The sequence below is a fragment of the Xenopus laevis genome, chromosome 3S (assembly GCF_017654675.1).
Source record: "Xenopus laevis strain J_2021 chromosome 3S, Xenopus_laevis_v10.1, whole genome shotgun sequence".
In the NCBI taxonomy this organism is placed as follows: domain Eukaryota; kingdom Metazoa; phylum Chordata; class Amphibia; order Anura; family Pipidae; genus Xenopus; species Xenopus laevis.
The window spans coordinates 68363981-68379191 of NC_054376.1; the positions used below are offsets into that span (position 1 = coordinate 68363981).

The 15211-nt window shown below is 37.5% G+C and overlaps 1 protein-coding gene across 16 annotated transcripts in view; it reads left to right on the forward strand.

The window, feature by feature from the left end:
- The first annotated feature begins 6112 nt into the window (after positions 1–6112).
- The window catches only part of celf2.S (CUGBP, Elav-like family member 2 S homeolog), a 282887-nt gene continuing 273788 nt past the window's right edge, over positions 6113–15211 (forward strand). For 5 of the 16 annotated variants that reach the window (XM_041587455.1, XM_041587456.1, XM_041587458.1 and 2 more), the window contains exon 1: positions 6120–6381. In XM_041587455.1, the coding sequence (XP_041443389.1) occupies positions 6275–6381 (107 nt within the window). In that variant the 5' untranslated portion in view covers positions 6120–6274. 16 annotated transcript variants of the gene reach the window in all.

The window sequence follows — 15211 nt, forward strand, 5'->3', positions numbered from 1 at the left end:
CGCCAGGCGACTAAATCTCCCCAAATCGCCCAGTGTGTCCCTACCCTTAATGTACCTTGCTATACAAATTGATAGGAGGCATAGAGAGAGGCGTCAGGAAAGAACACCTACTGCTATCCCTCTTAATTTTCCCTCAGAGTTGGCACCCAAACCTGAAATCTGTAGGCCTCTAGGCCTACAGAAGAACCCATGCAATTGGCCTCTACTAGGTTGTCCTCTGATGAAAAGGGCCGTAGAGACAACTGTCCTAAGAGGCTGGTAAATGACAGAATCTAAACAAGTCTGGGGAGTTCTGTTTAGGTCATGCATGTTCTACTTACCAACAATTTTCTTCCAAAGTACTTGTTCCAGTTCTCTTTGATTGGGATAAGGGTTGCATAGAAAGTATTGCCTTCTTAGATTCCAGGGCAGTAGGGATCTTTTTAGAACTTTATTCATAAGGCATACCCACACAACCCCTTGCCCCATCAGTCAAAGAGCTTCAATGGAAGCTCTTTAGGATGTAGGTTAGTGTCTTCCAAATCTGAAAATCTCAACATGTCCATGGGTACTAATTAGGGATGCATCGAATCCAGGATTCGGTTCGGGATTCGGCCAGGATTCGGCCTCTACCAGCAGGATTTGGATTCGACCGAATCCTTCTTCCAGGCCGAACCGAATCCGAAACCTAATATGCAAATTAGAGGATGGGAGGGAAATCGCGTGACTTTTTGTCAAAAAACAAGGAAGTAAAAACGTTTCCCCCTTCCCACCCCTAATTTGCATATGCAAATTAGGATTCAGTTCGGTATTCGGCCGAATCCAAAATAGTGGATTCGGTGAATCCCTAGTACTAATCACTCAGAATAAATTTTCATCTTCATCATTAATTCTCCTTTTACTCCTGTGATTCTAGGCCTCCCGTGGTTACAGAAACACAATCCCCAAGTGGATTGGGTTACTAACAAGATACTTCAGTATGGAAAAGGCTCTGAGAATTAATGTCTAAAACCATCCCAAGTTCTGGCTCCAATGTCTGTAGAAAGGTTACCTTTCTGCTATTCCTCATTTTCAGATGTCTAAAAAAGCTGATGAGACCCTTCCTCAGTACAGGCCTTATGACTGTGCTATCAATTTAGTTCCAGGCTCCTTTCCTCTTAGATTTAGAACATACCCTCTCTCTCTCCCCCTGAATCTCAGGCCACGGAGTAGTACTGTATATTAAGGAAAATATGGAAAGAGCTTTCATAAGGCCTTCCTCCTCTCCTGCAGGTTCTAGCTTCTTTTTTGTAGAGAAGAAAGACGGTGGCCTAAGGCAATGCATTGTTTATAGAGGTCTGAATATAATCACGGTAGGTTGGTGTTAGGGTCTGGCTATCTTCCTACCTTGATTTCTGAACTCTTTAAAAGAGTTAAGGGCGCCTCAATTTTTTCTAAGTTTGATCTGAGAGGCACATATAATTTCATTCGAATCAGGGAAGGAGACAAATGGAATATGGCCTTTAATACTTGTCATGGGCTTTATGAATATTTAGTAATGCCCTTTGGTTTTATATAAAGCTTCAGCCATCTTTCAAGAATTTGTAAACAGTATTTTCTGTGATCTTCTGGACTATGTAATGGTGTACTTAGATAATATTCTGATTTATCCTTCTAATTTAACTGACCATCATGCCCATGTTCTAGGTTGAGACACAATCTGCTATATGCTAAGATTGAAAAATACATCTTTGATGTACCCTTTATTCATTTTTATAATTGTGGAATGACCTCCCTCTAAAGGGAATACTGTTATCTGGATGGCAGTGGGCCAATTTAGTAAAATGTGTCATTTAATGCCCCTTCCCTCCCTCTCTTGCCAAGTCTCTTGCTGATCTCTTCCTATCCAATATATTTAACCTTCACGGGACTCCACTGAACATTGTTTCTGATAGGGGGGTTCAATTTGTTTCCAGATTTTTTTTTTTAAATAACATTTTTTTTTTCGAGCAATAGTTCCAAGAAAGAAAAAAATTGTCCATTACGACATACACATTTTCCGGAACATAAATCATGTACATCGTCACAATAAAGCTACAACAATGACAGCGATTAACAGTCACAAATAATACTGGTAAAACCTGTACGTGTCATGTCTCGGTCTGTTCAGGTAGGTTCCGTGTGTCCTGGATCCCAGTTAAAATCCAAGTGTGCAGAAATGGAGGATTAAAGACACAATGTAGTGCTGTTTCCAGATTTTAGTGGGCTTTTTTGTTCTCTTATGCACACTGATTTGTCTTTTTTGTTTTCATATCGTCCACAAACTAACCGCCAGAAGGAAATGTCAAATCAATCATTGGAGCAATACCTTAGGTGTTACTACTCCTGTAATCAATCATAATGGGCACATTTCCTCGCGTGGGCTGAATTTGCATTAAATATTGCTACTAAAGCTGGCCATAGACGCAAAGATCCGATCGTACGAACCGAGGATTCATACGGTATTCGGACCGTGTGTGGAGAGTCCCAACATTTTTCGTCCGGCGGAGATCGGTCGTTTGGCTAATCGGACAGGTTAGAAAATTTCTGTCGGCTGCAGGTAATATCTCTGCATGTATTGCCGATCGTACGATTTTCAGTGGGAGACTGTCACTAACTTTGTTGGACATAACTTTCGTACGATTGCTGTCAGGGGCAGAACATCGGCTGATCTGTTCTTACTACTTCTGAATGGTAAGACTTTGATCTTTATGGTTAGTGGCAGGTCGGGAGATGGGAAAGTTCAATGGTACGTTGATTCGTGCAATCGGATCTTTGCGTCTGTGGCCTTTTAATTGGCTGGCCATTCCTCAGATTTTCCTGCTCTCAACTCTTTCTTTCTAAGATTTGGCAAAAGGTTTAGAACTAATTAACCTCATTATTAGCTGCTGAAAAAGTATCAGGTTGGTGTTAGGGTATGGCTATCTTACAAGAATATTTCAATGAAAGTTCCTTTCTGTAAAACTAAGACCAAAATTCATTGGACCATTTTCTGTGTCAGAAATTACTTATCCCAGCATTGTCCGGTTAGAACTTCCTCCTGAAATCTAAATTGCTAACACTTGTTATGTTTCTTTATTAAAGCCTAACAGAGCTGTCAATATGTGGTTATCAGGTTATGGTCCTGGGGAAAGAGATCTTGGGTCCCTGCTTCAGATGTTCAGGCTGATCATCTTATATGACAGTTTCATGCTTCATTTCCTGATAAGCCAAGAGTCCGGTGGCCCCCTCTAGAGGGGGAGGTAATGTGATATTACCTGGGAGGGCACCCCCGCCACCTCCCTCTCTGCACATAGTTTGTCTCTGATGTGTGCGCTGCTTGCACATGTCTTTTTATACTCGTTGCGCCATGTGGCGTCATCACGCTCGTGCAAAATCCAAATATTTAAAGCCCCTTCATAATTTTCCAAATGCCAATGTAGGCCTATTATTGATAGTCCCTGGGTGCACGTCTTGCCTGATTTATAGGGATGGGTGAATTTTTTCATCTTGTTTTGCCGCAAAAATGACGCCCATAGACTTGTAAGGCGGCATGTGTCAAAAAAAAAAAGACGCACGTCAAAAAAAAATTTTGCCGCGCGACAAATTCTTTTTGACGCCCATAGACTTTAATGGACGTCTGCGAATTTTGGGCGAAGCGAAATGGGTCAAATTTCGCCCATCCCTACTGATTTACTGATCCTTGACACTTGTCTGTCCTTGACTAGGGATGTCGCGGACTGTTCGCCGGCGAACTTGTTCGCGCGAACATCGGCTGTTCGCGTCCGCCGCAAGTTCGACCATTCGATCGCTAAAATCGAACGATTTTCGTTCGATTCGAACGAAAATCGTTCGATCGAACGATTAAAATCCTTCGATCGTTCGAATCGAACGATTTTCGGATGTTCGAAGTTCGCGAACTGTTCGCGAACTGTTCGCAATTTTTGCCGGTGTTCGCGAACGGCGTTCGCGAACACATTATCGGCGGTTCGCTACATCCCTATCCTTGACCACTGCTGTTTAACTGCCTGAACCAACCTTTGCCTAGATCCTGGCTTTGTACCACGCTGACTGTTGATTCCAGCCTTTTACACGACTACTCTCACTCTTTCCCTGTTCCTCCTGTCACATGATCTGCTTCCCTTGCCTGCCCTGAACCCTTGGCTTGGTTCTGTCACTTTAAGACCTGGCGGCATCCGAGTAACAAAGGGCTCCTCCAACGTGAAAGGCGGCTGTTATAGGCACATGTGTGATCCGTGACTGGAACCTTGGCATTTGTTCTGGGTTTTGAGATACCGAATGTGACAGATGGCCTGTCATAAGTGCAACCTGAAGTACAGTAGAAGTAAATTCCCTGTCTCCCTAAAATAAAGGCAACACCCACCCAAAAAAATAAAGAATATAATAAAATAATAAATTCTGTTCCATTTTTTATACCTGTTATACAGGTATATCTGATAATGAATCTTCCTGTAATTTGGATCTCCATTTTCTAAGGGGCAGATTTTTCAAAATGTGAGTTTACATAAATAAAAACTCACCTACGTTCTATTAATTCCTATAGGATATTTACTAAGTTTTTGATTTTACTGACTGTTACCTCTATTGCCACCTCAGACCAGGCGAAGTGCAATGGAGTAGATAGGACTTACTTGAAAATTTGTTGAAAATTTTTCTAAGTCCCAAAAAACGCTGGCGTCTTTTCCTTTTTTCAGGGTGATAGCCTGCAAAAGTGCGTAAATTTTTTTTAGGGTACCCGGCTTCCCCCCTACATTTCCTTACATATGGCACATAAACTATACAGTGGGCACATGTGTAGGGCAACATAACACCTCTATTTTATTTTATTAAGGTTCCCTGGCCTTATGTAGTATAATGTATTTGCTGCAACATAAACGTTCATTGCACTTTAACTGCACGTCGTATGCAAATTACCCAACGCTAGCGTAACTACGAACTGCTGATCATATTATCGCTAGCGCAACTTTGCAAGAGTTCCGTACCCTGTGTGCAACTTCGGATCTTCGTGAATAAGCGTTGTCCAGACGAATTTATGCCTGGCGAAGTGTTGCGATGTGTGCAAAGCCATCGCTGGCGGATCTTCGCAGGTAAGTAAATTTACCCCTATGAGAGATGTTCTTCCTGTAATTCTGAGTTTCTGGTTAATGGGTTTCCTCATTAGGGATCCCGTACCTGTACAAACAAATATAATCCTTCCATAATATCTTCCACAGAATTTCCGTAATTCGCCTATTTGTGGCTTGAGGCAAATAGAACATTAGTAATAACCAACTAATTGGCTTGGTATCATACAACTCCCACAGATGGTTTTGGGCAAAGGTATTTTATAAAGCAAGTTAAAAAAAGCAGATACCATACAGCCCCATTTCATGTGCTCCAATCAATTCTAACCGCTATAAAGTCTCCTGAGTACAAACCAATTCTGAGTGTTATACCTGAGTTATGGTTTACAGTTATAGGATGATTACAAGAAAAATCCTGGAGTGAGAATAAAAGTCACGCATTATCTATACTATAAAAGGTTGTATATTGCTTTATGCATGTTTAAGATCATAAAGCATTATAATAATCATAAAAGAAACACTCAATCCATTTGAAAACTTCTGCTTTCAAGCTGACAGAATTTTATGAAACATAAGGTGCATGTTGGTTACATTTTCTTTAATGCTTGGTGTCAATGATAAAACTGGCATTTTGTTACACAAGTAGCATTTATCCTTAAACGTAGCACCCGCAGTCCGAAAGAAACTACCAAAAAGATCAATAACAGAAATGACAATTAAATAAAGGCATTACATAAAGAAAAACATTTTGCATGAAAGTAAACTGACTTCTTTTGCTTAAAATTTTCATGAGACTAAAAATAATCTAACATCAAAAATGCGTTTTTCTAAAAAAAAAAATCAAAAAATCAGTTTTTAAGTATTTTTATTGTGTCCTTTGTGGGCATCATATGTTTTAATTGTATCATCTTTTTTACTGTCTAATATTAGAAAATTATAACATGTAAAAGACAGCAAATACCAAAAGCAGGGAAAGGCCCCTATGGGCAGCACACTGCACTAATGTAAATTATGGCCAGACAACATTACTTGTCAGAGAGGATTATTTCTGCTTAGTGAATCTGCAGGGGCCCCTTTGCTTTACCACTCAGAACTGACGAGAGAGAGAGAGAGAGAGAGAGAGAGAGAGAGAGAGAGAGAGAGAGAGAGAGAGAGAGAGAGAGAGAGGAGAAAAGAGAGACTAGTCATAGCTATTAGTAGCTTCTGAGGCATTGATGTTTGAGCGCACTTCTAAACCGGCTTTTGTTGAGAATATCTGTGTACAAAGCATGCGCTGTCCCAAATCTGCTGTTACTATGAGAAATGAGGAGCTGCTTTTCAGGTATGTGATATTCTCCTTTGTTTTAACTGTGCTGTTTAGTTTCTTTGAATGGTCGAGCCTATAGACATGCTGTGCAATAAGTAGCTCTCTTTGCCGTGGAAGGCTGTATTCAACTGCTTGACTTAGCACAAAGTGAATTTTTAAAAAAAACAAGCTTATCCTTTATCTTGCTATTAATGCATTGTTGATATTGCACAAAAATAATCAGACAACAATGTTACAACTCTACGTTAGAATGCGCTAAATACTGTAAGCTGGATTTAGCCTACCTAAACATTAGGGCTGAGTTTCATTTGGATCACTTGATAAATATATTTTTCATTGGCTCTTTTGTATTGATAGACTTTGTAGAGGGGCAAAGAACAGTATTGTCTAATTATATTGTAGTGAACAGAAATTGTATAGGAATTAGCATTCAGCGTTGAAAAGGCAGTCTTTTGTTTATTTGTTAGCAGACATTGTATCACTGAATACATCTTTTGGGCTGACATTGGGACATGCAAACAATAGAGCTGTCAAAGTGGCTTAACACGAGTCTGGGGCAGCATTTTATTTCCTTCCCCCTATACATTATTTTACCACTGATAAAAGCTTGCAGGGTGGACACAATGCTTAGGTTATTAAGCATCATCTGTAATTTTGTTTGCTGCCTTTTCACTCACACTTTACCACACTGAGACCCTTCTTCTGTTATTTTTTTGAACTGCACTTCTTGCTTTCCCATTAATTACTTAAAGGAACTTCAAGAATTCCTATATCTGTACTAGAGGCAGCAAATTGACAGATATTCATCAGCTTGCAGTTTTTTTTCTTTTTCAGCTGTTCCTTACAGCTATGATTACAAGTTTGAATGATGTTCCTAGATTGACAATGGGCACTTAAGAACAGCATTGTACATAATGACTAGAACAACCAGGAGCAAAAGTCCCACTTTAATAGCAGAGAAAGCAGACCAGGTCATAGACATTTTTTTCCTCACTATGTGAAGGTGACAGGAGACTTGACAGATACGTTGGCCAGTTCCAAATTAGAAATACATTAATAAAGCAATATGTTTCACTTATGTTCAATTATGTATAGGATAAAGCATGGTTAGCTTCTTCCAATAATTAAATGATAAATATAGCATTTGCTTTGAAGGACAGTGTACAAAATCTTTCTTCCATTTAAAGCAAATTATATCCAGTACAAAATGTACTTCAGTCTATTCTGGAGGCAATGTGGCTTTTTCTTGACAGAAATTTACTAACTAACTTGGAAGCATTTATCCAAATTACAAAAACTGTTCACAAACAGTTTTTTTTTTAGAAGGACTATGGAATGTGACTAAATCCCATAAGTTTACAACATGCTACTGTTAGGGTTGCCACCTTTTCTGGAAAAAAATACCGGCCTTCCTATAGTTTCGGAATTTTTTCCTATTAATAACATTGGCATCAAGCATCATTTTTACAGGCCAGGCTGGTAAAATACCAGCCAGGTGGCAACCCTAGAATATTTTCAATATTTAGGCAGTGGCTGTATATGCTGTATGCTATATTGTAAGGTTATAAAAGCAGGATGTGACTTAAGCCATTCACTTTGGATATGTTGTGTACTAGTGTTTAGTGCTTTATATGTGTATAAACTTGGGAAGCTTAGCATTGTCCGAAATTTTAAAGGTATCACAGAGAAAAGCTTAAAATGCTGTCCCCAAATGACCCGAAAATGTAGGGAAAGCATGTATGGGTTTGTTTACAGGGGATAAGGTGCGTATGGGGGGGGTGGAGGAGGGCTTTTCCTTGATTTACATCAGTTCAGATTTCTTGTTTGCTCTTGCCCTCACTGGGTGTATTTCTAAAATGAATGATGATTGTATATATCAGATGCATTCATTTATGTTAAGAGATTAAGTGAAATATTGCAGTTGCACTAAAGGCTACATGAACATGCTTGCTTTTAGTTTGATTATTTGCAGTTCAGTGATTTTTCTTTTTTGTGATTATTATTACATTATTAAATGTAGAATTACATTATGTGTTCATAAATGATAATTTGCATAGATAGAAATGTGAACAATAGATACCTTTTTATAACTGTGTGTGTTGCAGCTTCCTTAGTACAGAATCGACTTCATTTATTGCTAGGAAGCAGCTGCTATCAGCAGCACACCATTCCATTGCCACCTACTGAGAGGGCGTACAAGGTGGCTCATTTAAAAGCCAATTCAAATGCCACTTCATGAATCAGTCAAAAGATATTGCTGAGGAGAGCAGACAGCTGCAGAGCTTTGCTAAAGAGCAAAATGTCTCCTGTACCCCATGCATATGTATCCCCATTTGGAATTACCCGAATCAACTGCTTTGTTACTTTTGTTATTCTACCTTGAATTTATTTTTGGAATAATTCTGAATGCTCTGAGTGATGCATAAAATAGAGAAATTAAAACACAGGAGAATTTTAAGAAAGAAAGAATTATCTATAAAATTGCCTTATTGCAATTACCTGTTTCTATTTCTTACTGTATGTATGAAATTATTCCAATAGCCCAAACCAGTTCATCGAAAATATAATTTTTATAGCTAAGCAGAGCTGGCCTCCTTTCAGTAATAACAAAATGACCTTTGCAGCCAAAAGGCTTGAATAGCAGAAATTGGAGAGTAGGGTGCTGGTTGCTAGCAAGCTTGTCAATATCTGTTGTTATGAAGGCAATGAGTTATCCAGTTCAGATATTGCAGAAAGGACAGGAGTTGATCCTTTGCTGATTAATAATAAAGAAAAGTGAAAAGAGCGAACACACTTTCATAGGTGGGAAAGAAAATTACCTTTATAAGAGATATGGGCTACTTTGCAGTAGAAAAAATAAGAGAGCATTTGTATCTGAAATTTATGCTGTTTCTTTTTTAGGGTAAGAGTGTCCTTTATATGATTGCTCTGTCTGTTGCCTGGATATGGTGGATCTAATTTAGCATTTGGGCTGCATTTTAACTCAACTTTACTTTGTAACATTGGTTATGTTTTTTACAGTAATCTTGACTGGTCTGCAGAAGGTTAATTGTAATTACTTGACAACACCTAGTCAATTACACATGCCAAAATTAATTAACACCTTTGTTTCCTACTTTGTGCATACAGGCACTGACAGTGTGACTGATTATACACAGCAATTGTCCATGGGATAGCATTGCCTTAGAATAACTGTGTTATGTTGGCTTTATTCCTGCATTAGTCATTATTATCCTCATGTCATAATGCATTCACACACTCATTGTATTGCAATAAAACTCAAGTGCTTCTGTTATCAAATTGAAGTGTATAAGATTGCAAACTATACCGTTGGGGCTCCAAAACAAAGAGGAACATCAAATTAATATTCATACCTAGAACTTTGCAGCCGGTTGAGATTGGGCTTGGATGCTTAGAAAGTCATTCAGGAGTGAATCAATACTAATTATTGTAATCAGTCGGGTTAATTAGCTGAAGATGCCGCTGATGGAAAGTTCATTGCTTATAGCCCTGAAAACACCTCACTTGATGAGACCTGAAATAAAATGGCAGGATATATCATGAAGTGGGAAATAATAGTTTTTATTTAAAAAAATTGACACCAGATGCTAGAATTGTGCCGTATCAGACGGGTGATGTTGTCAGCCAACAGGTTAAACATTTAGGCTGTGTTCTTTGTTATGGTAATGCTGCCTATTCCTTTGCCAGAATAAAGCTGGTATTGTTCTGGGGACCAATATAAATTACTTGTGTTTTAAGCCAAAAAATGTCAAATAACTCTAGAAATTAGGCGCTCTGCATTGCAGAGGTCACTGTGTTTAGAAGTTCATTCAAATGCATATTACTGCTGGCAATTTAAAGTAGAAATGTTATTTCTGTGATGGATGTCATTGAGCAAAAGTGACAGAAAAATATTTTTCATTTTATTCAATAAACATGTAGAATACAGCCGCATGCAAATGGAGAAAACATCATGCAATCCCATACAGGGTCTCAGCAAAGCTATTGTATACAGATTTCAGGGGGACTGTAACACGTTTGTACTATACCAAGTGTAATTACTGAAGGAAAAAAGCTTACTTTACATTACTGGCCCCTTATCTGATACATAGCCTGGGAATTATTTGTGAAATATAACTGTGATGTTTCACCTAAAAATCCACATATGATTTTATGAAATCATAACTATTTGGAAATTTATACAATGAACATCAAAATAAACTCTGGGTTGGTAGCACATAGAAATAATGGGGATTTCCAAATTCAGCAGGGACAGTTTCCTTTAAAAAATGTAAACAAAATAATACAGTGAGAGTTTCTAATCTTGTTTGGATTAGATAGATGTGTGTAAACTGCTGCTTTGAATGGTAAACATATTTATGCAAGTAATATTATAAATATGTATACCCAGGGCTCCTAAGGGGGATATATATATATATATATATATATATATATATATATATATATATATATATATATATATATATATATATATATATTTATATATATATATATATATATATATATATATATATATATATATGCAAATATAGGGTAGTAATGCACAACATTTTGGGATTTATTTGGTCTACAGTCTGTTAGTGTGCCTATTCAATGAGAATCATTTCCATATTCTTTTATTTTTACAAGGGACATGTTAGCTCTTATTAGCCATCACAAAATATTAAGCTAAGGCTTTCCTTGTGAAAGACTTGGTTAAATCCCTAAAGCAACAGGAGAGTCCTTTTGTTCTTCCATTCATTTATGTTTTTTGTTTTTCCCCTGAGGTGAAGGTTAACGGGCTGTTGAAAGGCGACTTTAATTTGAACTTGTATTTTATCTTTCTACAATCTTATATACATGTGTCAAATTTTCATAATAACCCACAGAAGTCTCAGTTAGTTTTCATAGTAACTATAGATGATTTGGAGTATTGTAACTTAATTTCATAAAATAACAGGGAGCCTTTGGCTCTTGTTAAGCCTGGTTGTTGATCGATTTTTTAACATTACTTGCAAAATTGCTTCAATCTCCCTTTCCTTATATCATTTGCTTCACAGTATAAATATTACCCTTTTGTTAAACTCTGATTTAATAGAATAGTCTAATAATAGTTTTAGGTGGCATTGCTACATATTCTGTATTATAGCACACTAGGCTGATTCCTTAGCAGAAGGGTATAATTGCAATGCTAGTGACCTGTAGAAATCAGACACTTTTAACCTTAAATAGATAGGTACTATCAGTTACTACCCTGTTGTGTATTTTTCAGTAAATCTGCCCCAAAATGTTGTAGACCTTTTCTATATAGCATATAATATACTAGAAATAATAACTTTTCATATAAAATGATAACAATAGTCATTTTAAATTATATACTTAAAGAGGAACTCCGGCTTCCAAACCAAAATTTGATATGGAACACATAACACAAAAACCCCTAATATACCCATCACAGTTACCTGCTTCTTCAAAAAGTATGAATAAATGCCATTTTCTATGCTGCAATCCAGCTGGTTAACAGTTCTTCTCTTTCTGCATCATTTGTAATCCTGGAAAAAAAAGGAGGGACGAAAACACAGATGTTACAAATTGTCACAACTTCTCCACAGCATACAGACAGCATGCAGGAACTACATAACCCACAATGCATTGCACTGTGATGTTCTGTTGCTTATTGAAATCAAGTGTGCAGGGAATTGTGGGCCTTGGAGGATGCAGTCTAAGGACAGCTGGCTGTTGATACAAAGTAACAGTAGTCAGCCAGCTCAGCAAAGTAGTCAGAAAGATAAGCAGAAGAGCGGGTAGGCTAGGAACTGTCAGAAACCATTAAAAAAATCATGAAAAGTCTGCATTTTTTTTAATTGATGCATGTTGCAAAGTTGTTTGAAATTATGTTCACTATTCAAAAAGCTTAAGCTATGTTTTTGTGGAATTCCCCTTTAATATGTAAAAATATATTTTTATTTGCTCAGGAAATACAGCCTATATATTGCGGACGTGCCCAAGAACAGTTCAGTTTGAATAAGGCTATATAACTCTTCAGTTATATTATTCAGTATTGCTAGGAAACTTACAAAAATTGCCATATGTGGCAATAATGGGAGCCCCACCAGAAATGTTCCACAGTGTTAAAGAATGCCTACTGAATCATATATTCCTGGCAGCACAACAGACTGTAGCAAAGCCCTAGAATGCCCTTTCCTAACTATGCCATGTTTAAAAACAAAACTTATTACACACTTCACAAATGAGAAACTGCCCAGCCTTATCTTCAATAGATGTGTTTAAGATGTGAAGTGTTTAAGAAATATGGCAGCCATGGATAACATATAAGTTCAGTGCGAACATGCCTACTTATCTTCTTTCAATTTAGATACATTCAGAACAGGTATAACATTTTAATCTTTAATTTGCCCTTTATTCCCCCGGTTAATCAGGATTTATTGTGTTAGCTTTTCAATTGCTACAGCTATTAAATTGTAACTTACTAATACGATAAACATTGTTTGTTTCTGTGCAACCATGGTTATCGGATACTCTGTATGCCATTGTGATGAATATGATACTTCGTTTTTTGGCATTTAAAAAAAGTAATGCATCCAATAAAGATTAATTGTGTCTTAATTGGGTTTAATTATAATGTACTATTTTATTATAATATACAGAGAAAAAAGAAATAATTTTTTAAAATTGTAATTATTTCATTAAAATTGAGTCAATGGAAGATGGCTTTTCCATAATTTTGAGCTTCCTGGATAACAGGTTTCCGGATAATGGATTCCATACCTGTAAAGTTATCATTTAGCATCAGTGCAAATGGTGTCAGGACAGATTGATAGTACTGGAACAAGGTAGAGCAAGCGCACACCCACGGCAACCCCCTTGAGATAACAGCCTGGTGCTCAGTGATAGAGGATACGGCAACCTCCAAATTCAGCCAAAGAATAAATATACCGGCACACAAGGCTTATTTGCAGGGAAACCCTTGCTTTAATTCAAAGTGCGGATTTGCAACGTTTTGGGGCCACACCCCTTTCTCAAGCTTGATACTTATGTTTTAGTAGAAATACTGTATTGTACCCTGAGCTTAGAAGTCACTTTTGAGGCATTGGGTAGCAAGCAGCCATTTATCCATGAAATTTGACTTTACAATGTCAAAAAAGTCTACTGAATACAGGATTTGAACAACAAAACCACTTTTGTTGAGTTACAAAATCAACATTCATAATGTTTTATGGATTTACACAGTGGAAAGTGTTTAGATTAGGATATAATTAAATGAGCCTTCATGAGCTTTCAAGTCTGATGTGCATTACATTGCAGCCAAAAAAAACAATTGCCTGCTGCAATCCCAGTAAATCCACGCACATTTTGTATTAAGAAAATAATAAAATAGTTTTTTTTGTTTGCTTTATATGGGAGGTACACTCTGTCCATTTTTTACGTTATCATGACAAATTATAAACCGCAAGTGATTGTTTGCACAAACTGACTTATGTGTCAGTCCTAAAATAAGTAACTGCAAATGGCATCTTGCGATGAAGAATGTCACCATGTCTGAAGTGACATGAATTATCAGGGCAGCATGAGCTGCTGGCACTGTGGCCCATTTCTGCTTGACCTGTAGAATGATGGCCTACATGGGATTCTAGGAAATCATAACAGTTTAAGTGTGTCAGTACTGGCATCTTTACAAAGCAGCTAAACTTGGGGTCCTTCTCTGCAACTGCTTGAATTGTTCATGCTTTAGTGTCTGGATGTTGAAAATAAGGAAACATCACTATTTTTATTATCTGTGATGCCCATGTAAAAGCCTTAGCAATGTTCATAACAGTAGATTTATTATGATACATATACATTTAGGTACTTATTTTTTGCAATTGTTTGTATGGGAGAAGGATACATCTTAGTATTTTATCACTAAACACTTAATAATATTCTTACTCCATACAGTATATTACTGTAGCCTAAACTAAAAACCAACATCCTGATCTGGAAGGCGTGTGTTTTTTAAAATTTCAAAATATTGGTACTCAAGTGGACATCCAATTTCAAGATCTAAGAAATAGTATTAGTAAATGTTAATAGGAAGAACATGAAAATGTACAGATGGATAAATGCATATGGACTGGTATAAAGTAGTGGTACTTTCACTTCCAAAGCGCATGCCAGCATCTTATGTGTCTTATACTGTATCTCCCATTCATCCTATTTAGCTTGAGTTAATAGGTTTATATGTCTTTCTGGCATATTAGTCTTTCTGTTGTTTCCATGTTTAATGGGGTAATGTGCAAAATCATGTCCAGCTAACCATGTTTTCTACTTTTCTACTATATAATAGAGGAAAAAACATTTTCTCTGACTAGTAACTTGCATGCATTAGGGCAGGACAAAGTCTGCACTTACACATCCTTCATTTGTGAGTGATTTATGTGCAACACACACAGCTAATACTGCACTCCCTGTTTGATCAAAGCAGGTGTTAAGTAAAGAACTCTATAGAGCTTAGGTAATAAAAAAAAGTTTGCCCAAGTGCAGTGATACATAGCAACCAATCAGCAGGTAGCGTGAACTGGTCTCCTGTTTAAAAGCATACATTTTATGGGTTGCTATAGATTACTACACCTGGGCAAATGTAGTGCCTTTATTACATATTGGAGCTTGTGTTAAAGCATGTTGCTCCAATATTCTTCAACCAGCAAGTAGGGTGTGTATGATGCTTTGAAGGAGAAGGAAACCCCCTGGGCGCAAAACCCCTCCCCCTCTCCCCTGTGTTGCCCCCCTCCCTCCTCCCCCTGGCCTACCTGTCCCCCTGGGCAAATGCCCCTAACTTGTTACTCAC